Source organism: Dermochelys coriacea, chromosome 10 (assembly GCF_009764565.3).
Source record: "Dermochelys coriacea isolate rDerCor1 chromosome 10, rDerCor1.pri.v4, whole genome shotgun sequence".
NCBI classification, from domain to species: domain Eukaryota; kingdom Metazoa; phylum Chordata; order Testudines; family Dermochelyidae; genus Dermochelys; species Dermochelys coriacea.
The window spans coordinates 50,675,346-50,693,198 of record NC_050077.1 but is presented as its reverse complement, the minus strand read 5'-3'; the positions used below and the strand labels follow the sequence as shown (position 1 = coordinate 50,693,198).

The window sequence follows — 17,853 nt, the reverse complement described above, 5'->3', positions numbered from 1 at the left end:
TCATAGATCTTTGTGTGTGACTCTAAAAGTTGTCTGATCTTACCACTACTAAGGGGACACCTGTTCTGTGCTTTAATAATGTATGCATAGAAACAGACTAGTAATTCATCATAAAACAAGAGACATCATGTTAGGTACTCTTAAAAATGTTTACCCAGGTCCCACTTTCTAAGTGGCTTAGGCACTTAATTCTGAGTCCCAGGGACCTTTCGTAAGGGCTTAAGTTATGAGTGAATTAGGAGACTAGATAACTTAAGCACCCTTAAAATGCATTTTACCCATTGCTTGTACTTACCCTGTGGCAGGAGACCATTGCCCTGTTGATCCAGTACATTGAGTGTTAAGCAGTTTTGCTATTCTTATCCATCTAAATTTAATATTCATCATGTCTTTGTGTTATAATTTAACACTGATCAGATGTGCATTCCTATGGTCAAGTGGAGTTCTAGGGTCTGCAGGCTACTTAGGCCTCTCAGCTACAAACTGTAGCACAAATCTGTGAACCATCTGAAATTTTGAGCCTGCTGATGTTAGAGGCATTTCTGATATTGAGTGCATGCAAACTGTGCCATTTCCATTTTTTTAAAAAGAATTTCTCACCCTGAGAGCAGGTATTTAATATTACAAACCTTGTGTGGAAGATGGCTAATTAGTTTGACAGTAAGAATCTTTTAAAACAGGTTAGGTAGGTTGACTTTTGAAATCTATTCACCTGGAATGTCCCCTACCCTAAAAGTCATTCATCTATGAAACGTTATGTCTGTGCTGCAATAAAACACCTGTGGCTGACCTTTTTCAGCTGTCTGGGACTCCAGCTGTGGGACTTTAAAATTCTAGAGTAGATGTCTAGGCTCAGGCTGGAACCCAGGCTCTGGGGTCCTTCCTCCTTTCAGGGTCCCAGAGTCCAGGCTCAGCCTGAGCCCAGAGGTCTACACTGCAATTTTATAGCTCTGCAGCCTTAGCTCCTCAAGTGCAAGTCAGCTGACACAGGCCAGCTGGAGGTGTTTTTATTGCAGTGTAGTTTCCACCAAATGCATCCGATGAAGTGAGCTGTAGCTCACGAAAGCTTATGCTCTAATAAATTTGTTAGTCTCTAAGGTGCCACAAGTACTCCTTTTCTTTTATTGCAGTGTAGCCATACCATTACTGTCCTAATATTTGCCTGTATTAGTACTATGGAAAAATATTTTTTTAACTTGTACATGATTCAGAATACAATGTCTTAAGATAACCTTTTTTTTAAGTGGGATGTGAAATATACTAGGTGCAAGAACAGCACTTTAATACCATGCGCTTTGAAACCTGAAGCCCTGTATTTTATCAGTTAGCAAGCCCCATCACACAGCCACTGTACATGGCTTTTTAGTATGATGAGAGCCAACTCTTCAGTCCCCAAGCCCATGGATTTTACAGGTTAAAACTGCAGTTGGTTTTCTTGCATAGCACCTCTTAATAGACATTTTTTGTTCTACTTACAGTACTGTCTAACTTTTCAAACAGTTACTTAAGCAAAATACCATAAAGATCCTGTCCATATTTTTTTGGTCCTGCATGACTTGATGTCACTACTTGATGTAGTATTAAATTACTTTTTTTTTTTTTCAGAACCAATATAATCTAGCAAGAGCACAGCAGTCCTATAAGTCACTAGTACAAATACATGAAAAAAATGGTATGTAAATATTTACATTTTGCAATTTTATATGTTCTTGTCTGTACAAATTGTACAGTGGCATGGGAAAGATAGTAATGCTTGAAACTAATATAATTGCCATACAGTACAAACTTTTACCTGGTTTATTTGGGATAAAGCAAGAATGGCCTATGTCCCTTCCCATGCATTGAAGGCTCTATTTTTTGCATTTTATTTCCACCCTCGCTATCCAGAATTTTTTGTTACGCCTGAACTGTTTAGATCACAGATGGGCAAACTATGGCCTGCGGGACTGTCCTGAGCTCCTGGCCCGGGAGGCTAGCCCCCGGCCCCTCCCCTGCTATTCCCCGTCCCCTGAAGCCTTGCCTCACCGTGCTGCCAGTGCAACGCTCTGGGCGGCATGGCTGCAGAGCCCGGCCTGACCCAGTGCTCTGTGCTGTGCAGCATGGCTGTCTGTCCTGGTGCAGCTGCACTGTTGGCCACTGGTGCTCCAGGCAGCATGGTAAGGGGGCAGGGAGTGGGGGGGAGGGGTTGGATAGAGGGCAGGGGAGTTCGGAGTGGTGGTCGGGGCCAGGGGTGTGGATAGGGGTTGGAGTGGTCAGAGGGTGGGGAACAGGGGGATTGAATGGGGGCAGGGGTCCTGGGAGGGCAGTCACGGCGGGGGACAGTTACGGGCGGGGATGTCCAGGGGCAGTCAGAAGAGGTGGTTGGATGGGGCAGGGGTCGTGGGGGGGGAGCAGTCAGGAAGGAGAAGAGGGGGTTGGATGGGGTGACGGGGCAGTTAGGGGCAGGGGGTCCAGGGGTGGTGAGGGGACAGAGAGTCGGGGTGGATGGGGCAGGGGTCCCCGGGGGGCCATCGGGCAACGGGGGGGGTGGATGGGGCTGGAGTCCTGCGGGGGCTGTCATAGGGTGAGAAGCGGGGGGGGGGGGTTGGATAGGGGGTGGGGGCCGGGCCATGCCTGGCTGTTTGGGGAGGCACAGCCTCCCCTAACCAGCCCTCCGTAAAATTTCAGAAACCCAATGCGGCCCTCCGGCCAAAAAGTTTGCCCACCCCTGATTTAGATGCTTCTCTAGGAAATAAGACTTCTCTTCCCTTCTCCAAAGAGCTTATCTAAATATAGCGCAAGACAAGTGAAAGCAATAATCAATGAGAGAATGAAGTAGAAGGGAGGATCAAAGGTTGAAAACACATGGAAAGTACAAATTAAAACATGTAACCTGAAAACTGTTGAGTCTAGCTCTGGAGGCGGGGAGGTATGCTTTCCTCCATACAAAGCCAGTAGCCACCAGCTAGTGCTGCTGTTCACCTGTTGTGTGGTAAGGAGGACATAGCTCCCTCTAGAAATTAGTATTCCTACTTTCCAGCTTGAGTGAGCTACCTGGGAGCAGATAACTGATCTAACATCCCACATCATGATTTGGCATTGTTTTGCAACTAGACAATTCACCTAGCCTTGTCAACTACTTTTAAAACAATTCTTCACTGTTTACTAGATACGTACAAAGAGAAGTACACTTTATACTTTCTTGCCTTGCTGACTTATCAAAGAATCTTCATCTAGGGACAGGGTGTGATCCAGTGGTTAAAACCTGGTACTGGGAGCCAGGAGAGCTCTGTCTCGGTTGGACCTTGGATATGTTTTTCAGGGAAACCAAGGCACACGTGTACGATAAGCATGTCTTCTATACCAGTGGAAAAGGAGTGTATTGGAAATAGTTGATTCTAAAGAACTTCGAAATGTTATGATTAGCTGCTATTACTTGAACTTCTTGGTTTTTATTACAGTAACTCCTCATTTAACGTCCTTCCACTTAATGTTGTTTCAAAGTTACGTCACTGCTCAATTATGAAACATGCTTGTTTAAAGTTGTGCAGTGCTCCCTTCTAACATTATTTGGCTGCCTGCTCTGTCCACTGCATGTAAGATTTTGTGGAAGAGCAGCGACTTTACAAAGGAGCATTGCACAAGTTCCACTTCTCCGCCCTCTCCCTCCAAGCGCTTCCCCACCGCCAAACAGCTGTTTGGCGGCACTTAAGACTTTACAGGAGGGAGGGGAAGGAGTGGGGAAGCACTGCATCTCCACTCCTCCCCCTCCCTTCCAGAAAGTCCTAAGCGCGAAGCGCTGGGAGAGAGGGGGGAGGAGCAGGGAAGCGCCATGTCTCCATTCCTCCCCCTCCCTCCCAGAAACTCCTAAGCGCTGCCAAACAGCTGTTTGGCGGCGCTTAGGACTTTCTGGGGGTGGGGAAGGAGCGGGGATGTAGTGTCCTCCGGAGAGGAGGTGGAGTGGGGGTGGGAAAAAGTGGGCCTGGAGTGGAGCAGGGATGGGAAGAGGCGGGCCTGGAGCATCCCCCGGCAAAGTTGGCACCTGTTCTTCTCTGGGTAAGCTGCCACTGCTGCTGCGAAGGTGCTTCCTAGCATCCTTGCCTGCAATGGGCTGTGCCTGTGTGGGGTAAGCTGGGGCACTTCCCAACCACAGTACTGTACAGTATATAATGCCTTTTGTCTGCCCCAAAATTTCCTTGGAATCTAACCCCCCCCCCCCCCCGCATTCCCCTTAAATCTTATGGGAAAATTGGATTCATTTAACATAGTTTCACTTAAAGTTGCATTTGTCAGGAACATAACTACAATGTTAAGTGAGGAGTTAAGATTCTAAAAAAGTCAATATGGCTCTCTGTTTTAGTTCTACCTATACACTACACTGATTACCAATACACAAAGCATCCACAGTATTAAAGATGTTTAAAGGCTTCTTTGTTAACTTATGGCTACTATAGATCCTCAGGAACAGCTCAAGTAGGCACTATACTAATCGTACAAAATTTGAGGCAGATCTCTTAAGACTTTTGCTAGTGTGGTGGATAGAATTAAATAGGTATTTTGATTTTTGGCAGTGTCCATTTGAAACAAAAAAAAATTGTGCACACTTTGGTTTCACAGACTGAACTTTTACAGGCTCAGAAGTTATTCTGGGTATGTAGCAACTGAAATATATATTGAAAGGTAAATTGCTTAGTTGGCATTTCTGAACTTGCTGTTATAGTTCTTCATTCCCATTCCGTCTTCAGCAGGATGAAACAGACTTGTAACACCAGGAACATCTTGGCCTATATTTTCAAACTCTTGTGCAAAAGTTGAGCATGCATATGCAAAATGGGATATTCATATGCATATACCAATATAATCAAACAAATGACTGCAAGGCTTGCAGGATTGAAAATCATAGAAATGTAAGACAGGAAGAGACCTTGATAGGTCATCTAGTCCAGTCCCCTGCACTGAGGCAGGACTAAGTATTATCTAGACAATCCGTGACAGCTGTTTTTTCTAAACCTGTTCTTAAAAACCTCCAATGACAGAGATTCCACAACTTCCCTAGGTAACTTATTCCTGTGCTTAACTACCCTTACAACTGGGAAGTTTTTTCCTAATGTCTAACCTAAATTTCCGTTGCTGCAATTTTAAGCCCATTACTTCTTGTCCTGTCTCCAGTGATTTAAAGAGAACTATTTATTACCCTCCTCTTTATAACAACCTTTTACATACTTGCAGACTGTTATTGTGTTGTCTTTTTCAGACTAAAATCCAGTTTTTCAATCTTTCCTGATAGTCCTTTAATCATTTTTGTTGCTCTTCTTTGGACTTTCTCCAATTTGTCCATCTTTCCTGAAGTGTGATGCCCAGAACTGGTCACAATACTCCAGTTTTGAGGCCTTGTAAGTGCTGAGTAGAGTGGAAGAATTACTCTTTGTCTTGCTTATAACATTCCTGCTAATACATCCCAGAATCTGGACCTTTGTCTTAACTAAAGCAGATGAAAAATAGATCACGTTACTCTTTGCTTTCTATATTGGTATCTTAAGATTTGACTAATTTAGCAGGATGGCTGCTGCCAACAGGAGCTCAATGTTAATGCTTTATTTTCAAATGTAAATACTGGGTCTGATCTTGCAAGATGATGAGTGCTTTAACTGCCATTGAAATCAATAGGAGTTTAGGGCCTGTGGAGGATTGTTCTAGTTTTCAAACACAATTTCAATTACACATCAAAATGGACCGTAAAGCTGTCTTGCACTAAAGTTAAGAGTGCCTAATACGTTTCTTTGTTCTTCTATAGGCTGGTACACTCCTCCAAAAGAAGACGGTTAATATTGTGGACTGTTGTACACCTGGACCAATGTCAAACAGCTCTTTTTTTATTTCTTTCCAACACACACACAGACTCAAGCTACGAGTGCCCCTATAACAGCCGTACTGAAGACTTTAGCTATTAGATAAGTTAGTGGATAATCTGTCAACTGACACATCCAGTATAATTTACAGCCTTACCATTTTGCTCTTATTAGGTATCTTGGACTGAGCAGTTTTGGCCTTTACTGTATTTGTCCCTATGGATTAAGCATATTTGGGCCGCTCCCTACCTTCATTTTTATTTAAAAGTGCAAACTTTTTAAAGCTGGCTATTGAGTTACTAAAAGATCATTCAATAGGAGTTGCTCACTACTTCTTACCTTTTGCAGAATGTGGACTGCAGAGATTTGCATTGTAATGTTTCATTTAAAGCCAACGAAGTTTAATACATTGTTTAATACTGTTTTAGGAAATTTCAGGTCTTGTAAATCACAGTAGTTTTTCTGGTCTAAAATGAAAACATTTGTAGTATTGCCAAATTAAAGATATAGGAAAACAACATGTATGTTAAGTCATTAAACTTTTTTCATGGCTGTGTAAGGATATGAACTGTTTCTTGGAAGAGATACTCTTTATTAGATTGTTGTATTTTTAAGCAGAGCAAGGCTGTGCCAATAAAACCTTGTAACTAGTCACTTCCACTGGGGCATCAGAATCTTGCTGGGCTGTTCCTGCTACTTGTTGGCTCAAGCTACTTAACGAAAGAAGCCACAGTATGAAGCTTGAAGTTATTTAAAATACTAAAAATCTTTTTAGGTGTTCCATTTTATTAACGGGTTGTTGCAATCATTTGTAAACTAATGAACTTATAAGGTGATTGGCACAAATCAAAATGAAAATCCTTGAACAAAAATTTTTATATAAAAGTTACAATAAAATACAAAAAAGACATCACCTGATTCAGAGTTGTAAAAATAATGTTGCCATAGTCATGACAGTGCTTTTTGTTATTGAAAGACTAACAGGAACTATTCTTTCATTATTAGGAAATGAATCTGGGTCTGTGTAATTACTATATTTCATTGCCTTACCTAAATCAATTCTATTTTGGTTGTAGTATTAGTGATTAGACCTTTGTACTGCCAGGGATTGATATAAGGGTGTGTACCATGGATTAAGCACTTTTTTAGCCCAGAAGCATGTGGGTTTTTTTTAGTTACAACTATCAACTTTGTGCTCTTCTTTTCTCTATCAGGCACCCACTGGCCCTTGTGCATTTGCTTCTAGATCCAGTTTTTAGCTTGAAAGAACAGATTGAAGGAATTTGGCACTACTCCTGATAACGTACTGTTTTGTTTCAAATAGTCTTCTAGGGAGTATAGTGGATGACTTGCCAGCCTTTCTGCTTACTTGGTTGTACATATATTCATATACAATCCTGGTATCCAATTACTCAGATAGCAACCTTAAGTGAAAGGCAGAACTCTTTAAGCATTAAAGTTCCTTAAAACCTGAGGCTAAAATTTTGAATACATTATTGAATTCTTTAATATTCTAATGGGCTAGCAGGTTGACAGATGCACATTTGGCATGCTTTGTTTTGGATTTCATTTTTCATTGCAGAATTATTTGGCAATGTACAGTAATTTATAAACTTGCATCAAGTTTATGAATAAAGAACCATTTTAAGAATTATTCTGTTTGTGGTTAGTCTTTGAATATAGATAGCTTTCTGTTCGTTCGTGTGTGTGTGGTCCCAACCAACATGTAAAGGGAAAAACTGGTCAACAAGTCAAAACCTCTTTGAATTTCAGGCTCATGAGCACAGGTGTAAAATGCTCCTGTGAAAAGCACCACTAAGTATGTAGACCAATGCATTCTGCACTTGATGGAAGTTCCTAAGTTGTCTTCAGGTATGGCTGCATAAAGTGCAATAAGAAAAGGAGTACTTGTGGCACCTTAGAGACTAACAAATTTATTAGAGCATAAGCTTTCGTGAAGTGAGCTGTAGCTCACGAAAGCTTATGCTCTAATAAATTTGTTAGTCTCTAAGGTGCCACAAGTACTCCTTTACTTTTTGCAAATACAGACTAACACGGCTGCTACTCTGAAACCTGTCATAAAGTGCAATGTAATCTAAGGTATAAAAATCACATGGATCACTGGTAGTAAGGCCCATGGGTGGGGGGGTGGAAATAGACTTGCACAGCCACAGATGAGAAGTACTCATTCACTGCTGCTACTTTATCCTCTAAGGTCAATGGGACCTTCAAATTGCATGTCTTGTTAACCAACAAATGAGCAAATGGGAGGAAAGCAATCGGACTCAATCTTCCACTTCTCTGAATATCTTCCTCCTCATCCAAACACCTTAATTTTCATGGAATCAAGCCTCCTATAGCAGCCCTCCTCTAATCTTGAGTGGATTCTAGGAAAGCCAAAAGACTACACAATTGGAATTGAAAATCATTAGGCATGTAGCCAAATCTGCCTCATTTGGTAAATGGAAACAGACAGCACTGAATGCTGGGCTATCCCACAGTTGCCCTTTGTCAGACAACTAACACAATTCCTGCCTTGAGTTCACAATCTAAATCAGAAACGGGAAACAAAATAATTATTTTGCAGTAAGAGCATATGAGTTTGATCCCCCATTTACCTTGCAAAAATGGAAAATCTTCCTAAACCTAAAGAATTAAAAATACATTAGAGTGCGCCTCAACTCTGCCACTGTAAGTTAATGTTGTATGGGAGTCTAGGACAAAAATGGTTCTATCTTCAGCAGTTTGAGCTGCATGGGCAGTGGGTAGAGGAAATGTCAATATAGGTGACGCTAAAGTAACTCCACATAGAAATCTGCATTAAAGGGACATTAACATAGAAACTGCTGACCATTTCTGAAAGGTATGTGCAGTGTTATAGTTGTTAGTCCCAGGATATGAGAGTGAGAAAAGATGGGTAAGATCTTGGAACATCTTTTGTTGGTAGAACAGACGGACAAGCTTTTGAGCTAAACAGAGCTGCTTCGGCTTTCTAAAAGGACATTTAAAAAGCAGTGTTTGGTACTACAGCTGCCCAAATCTCCCTTATCTGTTTTTTGGTATGTGGTTTTAAAATTTAGTTTTTCATTCTCTTCTCTCTTCTCCCCCCCCCCCCCTTACTACCAGGGAACTGTGCAGTTGGCTTAATCGTTACTCCTCTATAAAGTAAAATGTTGTGTGGGGTGGGGAGAATTTTACCTTAAGATGTGCTGCTGGAGGTTTGTCTCTCTTTTCTTACTCACTTAGGTTGAGAAGGGCTGTTGATCAACTCTAATCCAGCTACAGCCTATGCCTTAAAATCCCTCATCCGATGAAGTGAGCTGTAGCTCACGAAAGCTTATGCTCTAATAAATTTGTTAGTCTCTAAGGTGCCACCGGTACTCCTTTTTCTTTTTGCGAATACAGACTAACACGGCTGCTACTCTGAAACTCACTTTATATGTAACTGAGCCTAAACCAAACAAGTTGAGGCAGGAAGGGGTTGGGATTTTTTTTTAGGAGCAGAGGAGAATGTGTAGCTTTTACTTTCTCACATCAATCCACTTGTTCCAGGCCCAGTTAACACAGCTTTTAGGCTGGACTCTTATGCCAGTGGTCGGACCCATGGCTGATAATCCCGTCCTAGTGCAGTGTGTTCTTCACCTGCCGTACAGTGCTTGGGCAGGATGTAAAGGGAGGGCAGCCAGGCATGACTGCTGCAGGCTCCTGAGGCTGTTGGCCTTTTGTGGGCCGGGGATTAGGTCACCGCCGCATACCCACTCCCCAGACAGAGGCATAGCTGTCTCTCTCTACCTCACCCCCGGCAATGTTAACAATAAACAGGTTTCAGAGTTGCAGCCGTGTTAGTCTCTAAGGTGCCACAAGTACTCCTTTTCTTTTTGCGAATACAGACTAACCAATTTATTTGAGCATAAGCTTTCGTTAGCTACAGGGGCTGAATGCATCCGATGAAGTGAGCTGTAGCTCACGAAAGCTTATGCTCAAATAAATTTGTTAGTCTCGAAGGTGCCCCAGGTGCTCCTTTTCTGTTAACAATAAAGCACACCCCATCATTTAACGTATTGGTCCTCACCCCCTGTGTGGCTGGGCCCTGCTGCTGTCTCTAGAGTACAACTGGGTAGGAGTCACGGGGAGGCTAAGGGACTTGCCCAAGGTCAGACGCTAAGGCCACAGCTGAGCAGGGAACCGAACCCCGGCCTCCACGGCCTGGACTAGCCACACATGCCCCACCCCTATCGCCAAGAACCGGAAGTCACGACTCCAGCGTCTGTCGCAATATCACGTGTTCAGTTCGCAGACGCTAGTCGCCCAGTCGTCACATGCACCAGCCCCACAACAGGGAACGGCTTTGTGGTTGGTCACGTGCTCTAGAGGCGGAGACCGGAAGTGGGCGCCGTGCGGATGACGTAATCGGAGTACGTCGCGGCTAGGGGCTTTCGGCTGCCCGCCGGCTTCTTGGTGCGCGAGGCAGACGCCGGGAGCCGAAGTGTGGGTGGCGGTTGCCATGGAGTCGGACGGCAAAGGGCCCTACGTGCTGAGTAACCTGGCTGAGGTGGTGGAGCGGATCCTGAGCTTCCTGCCCACCAAGGCATTACTGCGAGCGGCCTGGTGAGGACCGGCCCGGGGCTTCCCGCCGGTGCAGGTCGAGGGGTGGGGGTCTGCCTCCGCGGGCTGAACCCTCGCGGCCCAGCTCCTTCCCTCAGACCGCCCCGGTGTCGCCCTCGGAGCTGGCAGGGCCCCGTTCTTCTGCTTGGGCCGTCGCTCTCCCCGGAACCGGGCCCCCGCTTGTTCCCCGCCTCGTGCGCGGAGCGGAGCGGAGCCCAAGGACAGTTTGGGATCCGAGAGCATGTTCCGCTCCGAGGGGCGCGTGCCCGGGCCTGTGACGCGACCGAGTCACTCCCCTTGCCGGCGGGGGAATGGCTGGGCCCGTGGCCTGGGTGACGTGAAGCCAGCGCCCAGGCTCCAAGACCCTGAACAATGTGTAAGAGGAAGCAAGGGCTGGACTCGGCCTGCTCCGCTGACCAGGCCTAGCTGCTTCTGCAGGGAGGTGGGCAGGGGATACGTTGAGCGAACAGCCCGCGCTTCCAAGCCTCTCTGAAGTCAGCCCAGCCCTCACAATGGCTTAGTACCCACGCTCTTTACTGCAGCCAAGTTGCGAAGGAGTCCGCGGTGCTGCCGCTTATTTAGCTCTCTGTTGCTGTCCCACGCAGCCGCCCAGCTTTGGGAGAAGCTCGTGATAGTGCCTGTCACGTTTGTAAATATTGACAGAGTATTTTGAGCTCCTCCGATCAAAGGAGCCCTAGCAGCGCTGTGTTGTTATGGTTAGCAGAGCTGTAACTGTCGCACACGCTCTGAAAGGAGGAGTTTTGTGATTGCTTGACAAGTTTGTTTTTAAAACCAGCTGTTTATGTTAAATGAATTGTGAGGCCTCGTTTTGTTTTCAATGTTTCAAATTAACATTTTTTTTTATTTTTGGAGGGAAACGTAAAATGGCACATCACTATGTTCTTTACATACATTGAGTTCTGCTGCCACTGAACTCCATCATTAGAAGAATAGACTTAGTGACCAAATCTGATAACACAAGGAAAAAAAGACTTTTTTTCACATGTACAAGGAGTATATTGTCCCTAGACACTTTCAGCATAAAACAAGGTTACTTTCTCTGTACTTTAACAGCATTTTGTCTTGCTGGTTTATATATTTGTGCTGTAGAGAGGAGCTGGGAATGAATTATTCAATATGCTCTCTTGACCAACTACCCCCTGACATGTTGTTTGCTTAATTTATTGTGACTGGTACTAAGCGAGGCAATTGTCAAAATTGCTGGCATTTTTTGAAATTCAGAAACAAATCTTAAAACAGTACCCATACAAATAAGGCATTCAGTTTGTTCTTTAATAGATGTTAGTAGAAAACCAATCAACAATTTACACTTTGTGATTTAAACTTGAACTTTATTTATTTATTTTTTTACTTGCAGGAGTTTCTCATAAGAATGTGGGATAGATACTTCCAAGTCAAAAATTTAAAAAAAAAAATGGTTATCTGACAGCTGCTAAGATTCCTTTTTGTATATTGTAGTAAATTTTTGTATTTTAGTGTTTGCCGGTTATGGAGAGAATGTGCCCGAAGATTACTGAGAACACAGCAGAGCATAGCATGGGTCTCTGCACTTGAGCCTGGTCCATCTGATAGTCATTCACTGGTCCATGCATTAGCCGAAGAACTTGAGGTAGGTAAAATACCACTGTTAACTACATACATTGGAATGGCCAATGTGAATTTCTAACTACGGTGGTATAATCCACATGCATACTTGTGAGTCTGTGGTGATATGTTTTTCTAAAGTCAGTTCTTCCATACTGTTGTTGTAGTGTACCTTTTAAGTTTCAATTTTTATACACAGCTGTATAAGGACATAAGAGTGAGTACACTGCGTCAGACCAAAGGTCCATCTAGCCAGGTATCCTGTCTTCCGACAGTGGCCAATGCCAAGTGCCCCAGAGGGAATGAACAGGTAATCATCAAGTGATCCATCCCCTGTCACCCACTTGATTATCTATTCTGTTAATTCCCTCTGGGGCACTTGGCATTGGCCGCTATCGGAAGACAGGATACTGGGCTAGATGGACCTTTGGTTTGACCCAGTATGACCGCTCTCATGTTCTTATGTCCTTATACAGCTGTTTTATGGTTAGGGAATGTTAGGCCATTTGCCCTTAAGCATTACATTATGGAGTTTCATGATTTGTCTGACTTTCACTAAAAAAAAACATTATAAAGCTTGGGTTGGTCATACAAATCAGACATATTTCAGTTTATTTTTTCTGGTCTTGACCCCTTTACCCATTGAAGTCAGAGAACCCCATTTTGTTTTGTGATCACCATTGTGTTTTAGGAGCTCTGCTTTGTATTGTAACCTTCATTCTGAAGTGTGACCTTAATGTCCTCTTACAAGTTCTTGTGTGGATTAGAGCATCCATGGGTGGGCAGGTGGGGGAAGCTGTGACAGAGCAATCAAGGGCCATCAACACTGAATTACTCTTCCCTACTGGAACGATGGCGGGGTCAATTGGTAGGATCATTGACTTTGAATTTGGGGGAAGGAAGGACTGCACCGTGGATCAAAGGAGGCAGAGATTGTTTTAAAAGAGGGGTGCTTTTCTAAGCAAGGGGGCTAGTCCACTGCACAGGTAAAAAGACCAAGCTAAAGAAGGCAGGAATGGCTGCCAAGCCTAAGGATAATGTCCAAAGCCAAGACACTCAGACGGGGAGAGATCAGACTTGGAGCGGGGGGGCGGCTGTGGTCGGGATTTTGTTCGTTTTTGTGTTCTCTTTAACTCACTAATGCTTTTTAAGAGAAAATGTCTATAGTTAAGAAGTTCTTTTGCTAAGCTTGTGTTCTTTGCTTCTCTGCCACATTGTCCCAGAGAAGTTTAACTGGCAGCCAGAGTTCCCAAGCCAGGTGGGCTCTGGGGGTAACATGTCTAAGCAACTGGGAGTTCAGGAAGGCTGTGGCACTGATTCACAAGTCCAGGCAGCTGGAATGCAGGGCCCCACTACCCAAGAAGAGTGTCAGACATGGGGTCTGTTCTTGGGAGTGTGCCTGAGAGACGCACAGCTTTGAACACTGACTGGTCACTGCTGAGACCCAAAGGGGTTAGAAGCACATTGAATCTAGTGAGTTAGGTCCACTCACTCCAGACTGGTGTCTGTTCAGAGAGTGGGACTGGGCCAGGCTGTAATAGGCAGGATTTCTGTTTTTAAACTGGATTGTAAATTTTCATTTGACTTTTAGTAATTTAAGGTAATGGTGATAACATGCTAAGGAAAGTTTATTTTAAAATATATTCTTATGTTGACACTGATCCTTAATTTGAGAGAATTTTAAACAACTGTGTCTAATCAGGCAGACAGCGGTACAGCTTTGGAAACATACTTGCCAGTGGCAGGTAGTAAGTTATCTGTGACAAGTCTAGGGTCCCATTTTTTCAGCATTCTGAAGAATATAAGCCCTCATTTTTCATCTAAAATTTTTAAAAGTTCTAGCCCCTTACCTAAATATACACTGGAGAGTGATCAATGCATGGTTTACAGCACTTTAAAATGAGCGAAGCTGAAGCAGGTGATACAAATTTTAGAGAACTTGGACCACCGAATATCAAAAGAGGAAAGTATTTCTAGTTCCAAACTACAATGAATATTTAAATAGAATATTTCTCTGGAAACACAGGTGTACAAATCACTATAGTTGGACAGTTTTATTGTTTTTATATATATATAAATCGGCTCTTGAAGTGGTAACTGGGTGGCTCCAGAGATTTACAACTGGATGTGGAGTGATCTGCCTTTAGGGCCACAAATGTGGGCTATATCAGTAGTGACAAAGCAGTTACCATCTGACAGCTGTTTGGCCAGTTATGAGAATTAATGTCAGTAAAGTGCGCTGAGGTCCTTTGATAAAAGGCACTAGAGATGTACTCATGGTTATCATAGCCGGATCTTTCCTATCATTGACTTCCAGGAATCTCCCTTTCTTGCCTCTAGTTCATTTTGACAGGTTTCAGAGTAGCAGCCGTGTTAGTCTGTATTCGCAAAAAGAAAAGGAGTACTTGTGGCACCTTAGAGACTAACAAATTTATTTGAGCATAAGCTTTCGTGAGCTACAGCTCACTTCATCGAATCGATGAAGTGAGCTGTAGCTCACAAAAGCTTATGCTCAAATAAATTTGTTAGTCTCTAAGGTGCCACAGGTACTCCTTTTAGTTCATTTTGGTTTTCTTTGTGGGACAAATGTGTGGCAGCCAGCAGTTAGGTAGCAGAGTCTGCTTTTCTTATACTGTGTTTTCATTTATCTTTTTGTACTTTACAGAATGTGCATGTGCTACCACAAACAGTGCTCTACATTGCAGATGCAGAGACTTTCAGTGGATATGAAGAGTGTCACGGACAAAAGAGAGGTATGTATAAATCCTATCTATACTTCTTTAAGAGAACCTTGTCATGTACAATTATAATGGAATAGGATGCTTAAAGGAAAACAATCAGGTAATGTGATATTGTCAAGAGGGTATTGTCACTTTGGGTTTTCATCAAGAGATGGGATCCATGTAAATGTAGGATAGCCTATATATAGGGCCCCATCAAATTCACAGCCATGAAAAAACATGTCATGGATCGTGAAATATGCTATTCTAGGAGGGTTGCAGGATTACCACCCTTATTTCTGTGCTGCCTTCAGAGCTGGGCGGCTGGAGAGTGGAGAACAGCAGCTGTTGGCCCGGTGCCCAGCTCTGTAGACAGTGCCAGCAGCAGCACAGAAGTGAGGGCAGCATGGTGTAGTGGGGGTTTGTCACTTTTTTTGCAGGGGGTCAGGCCGCTCCTGGAGCTGGGTCAGACCCACCTCTGGGAATCTCCCAAGACTGCAGGAAGCTCTGAGGCTGCTGACTGGGAGCCCAGTTCTAAAGGCAGTCTCGCCGCCAGAAGCAAGGGTGTCAATATTGCAGTCCCTACTGCAATAGTCTTGCAACTTCCCCCCTCAATCCCCTTTTGGGCTGGGACCACCATGGCTAAAACACCATGAAATTTCAGATTTAAATATCTGAAATGGTGAAATTTCAGATTTTTTAAATCCTATGATCATGACATTTACCAAAATGGACCTTAAATTCGGTAGGGCCCTATCTGTATCGGTTTATATAATAATTAGGGCTGTTGATTAATTGCAGTTAACTCATGCGATTAACTCAAAAAAGTTAATTGCGATTAATCGCATTGTTAATAGAATACCTAAATTTATTAAATATTTTTGGATGTTTTTCTACATTTTCAAATATATTGATTTCAGTAATAACACAGAATACAAAGTGTACAGTGCTCACTGTACATTATTTTTGATTACAAATATTTGCACTGTAAAATGATAAAAGAAATAGTATTTTTCAATTCACCTCATACAAGTACTGTAGTACAATCTCTTTGTCATGAAAGTGCAACTTACAACTGTAGATTTTTTTGTTTGTTACATAACTGCACTCAAAAACAAAACAATATAAAACTTTAGAGTCTACAGGTCCACTCAGTCTTACTTGTTGTTCAGCCAATTGCGAAGAGAAACAAGTTTGTATAATGCTGCCCACTTCTTAATTACAATGTCACTTGAAAGTGAGAACAGGTGTTCTCATGGCACTGTTGTAGCTGGCATCGCAAGATATTTATATGCCAGATGTGCTAAAGATTCATATGCCTCTTCATGCCATTGTTCCAGAGGACATGCTTTCATGCTGATGACACTCATTAAAAAAAAATACATTAATTAAATTTGTGACTGAACTACTTGGGGGAGAATTGTTTGTCTCCTGCTCTGTTTTATCCACATTCTGCCATATATTTCATGTTATAGTAGTCTCTGATGGTGACCCAGCACATGTTGTTCATTTTAAGAACACTTTCACTGCAAATTTTGACAAAATGGAAGAAGATACCAATGTGAAATTTCTAAAGGTAGCTACAGTACTCAATCCAAGATTTAATAATCTGAAGTGCTTTCCAAAATCCGAGAGGGATGAGGTGTGGAGCATGCTTTTAGAAGTCCTAACAGAGCAAAACTCTGATGTGGAAACTACCGAACCCAAACCACCAAAAAAGAAAATCAACCTTCTGCTAGTGGCATCTGACTCAAATGATGAAAATGAACAGGCTTTGGTCCGCACTGCTTTGGAAGTTATCGAGGAGAACTCGTCATCAGCATGGATGCCTGTCCTCTGGAATGGTGGTTGAAGCATCAAGGGACATATGAATCTTTAGCGCATCTGGCATATAAATATCTTGAGATGCCAGCTACAACAGTGCCATGCAAATGCCTGTTCTCACTTTCAGGTGACATTGTAAACAAGAAGCAGGCAGCATTATCTTCCGCAAAAGTAAACAAACTTATTTGTCTGAGCGATTGGCTGAACAAAAAGTAGGACTGAGTGGACTTGTAGACTCTAAAGTTTTACATTGTTTTGTTTTTGACTGTAGGGGTCTTTTTATACATAATTCTACATTTGTAAGTTCAACTTTCATGATAGAGATTCCACTACCGTACTTGTATTAGGTGAATTGAAAAATACTATTTCTTTTGTTTTTACAGTGCAAATATTTGTAATAAATATAAAATGAGCACTGTGTACTTTGTATTCTGTTGTAATTGAAATCAATATACAGTAATTCCTCGCTTAACACTGTAGTTATGTTCCTGAAAAATGCTACTTTAAGCAAAACAATGTTAAGCGAATCCAATTTCCCCATAAGAATTAATGTAAATGGGGGGGGAGGTTAGGTTTCAGGGAAATTTTTTTTTTCACCAGACAAGACTATATGTGTGTGTAAGTTTTAAACAAACAATTTAATATTGTTCAGAGCAATGATGATTGTGAAGCTTGGTTGACGTGGTGAAGTCAGAGGGTGGGATATTTCCCAGGGAATGCCTTACTGCTAACTGATGAACTAGCACTCAGCTGAGCCCTCAAGGGTTAATACATTGTTGATGTAGCCTCGCACTCTACAAGGCAGCACAAATGGAGGGAGGGGAGACAGCATGGCAGAGAGACAGAAACATACACCATGAGTGTGTGAGAGAGAGAGAGACGCGCATTGACCCTTTAAGTACACTGACACTACTCTATGTACACTGCCTTTTTAAGTTGATCAGCAAGTTGAGACAGCAGCTGCTGCCAGCAAGCTCCCTCTGTCCTGAACCCTGTTGTGTCCCTCCCTTCCCCCCCCCCCACTGTTCTGTGCAGATGAGGTAAAGTGGGAGGAGGTCATCTTGACATTAGCACCCCTCTTTCTCCTCCTCCCTCCTCTCCCCCCCACAGCAAGCAGGAGGCTCCTAGGAGCAGCTCCAAGGCAGAGGGCAGGAGCAGCACAGGGCAGTGGTGGGAGGGACAGCTGAACTGCCCAGCAATTGATAGCCTGCTGGGCGGCTGCAGCACAGGGAACTTAGGGGAGCTGATGGGGGGCTGCCAGCCCACCCTGG

The 17,853-nt window shown here is 43.2% G+C and overlaps 2 protein-coding genes across 8 annotated transcripts in view; both read left to right on the top strand.

Annotated features, from left to right (window-relative positions):
* UBE2Q2 (ubiquitin conjugating enzyme E2 Q2) overlaps nucleotides 1-7,482 on the top strand; it is a 74,625-nt gene extending 67,143 nt beyond the window's left edge. For both annotated transcript variants that reach the window (XM_038419143.2, XM_043493863.1), the window contains 2 exons: nucleotides 1,606-1,672; nucleotides 5,774-7,482. In XM_038419143.2, the coding sequence (XP_038275071.1) occupies nucleotides 1,606-1,672; nucleotides 5,774-5,805 (99 nt within the window). In that variant the 3' untranslated portion in view covers nucleotides 5,806-7,482. The remainder of the gene's footprint in view (nucleotides 1-1,605; nucleotides 1,673-5,773) is intronic.
* A 2,651-nt stretch (nucleotides 7,483-10,133) lies between these two features.
* Nucleotides 10,134-17,853, top strand: part of FBXO22 (F-box protein 22) — an 82,513-nt gene continuing 74,793 nt past the window's right edge. For 5 of the 6 annotated variants that reach the window (XR_006274772.1, XR_006274775.1, XR_005295199.2 and 2 more), the window contains exons 1-3: nucleotides 10,197-10,436; nucleotides 11,931-12,063; nucleotides 14,704-14,791. Coding sequence is in view for 1 of the 6 variants with exons in the window: in XM_038418467.2 (XP_038274395.1) it covers nucleotides 10,333-10,436; nucleotides 11,931-12,063; nucleotides 14,704-14,791 (325 nt within the window). In the remaining 5 variants the exon portion in view is untranslated. Of the gene's footprint in view, nucleotides 10,437-11,930; nucleotides 12,064-14,703; nucleotides 14,792-17,853 lie in introns of all 6 variants that reach the window. The other variant, XM_038418467.2, reaches the window with a different exon arrangement.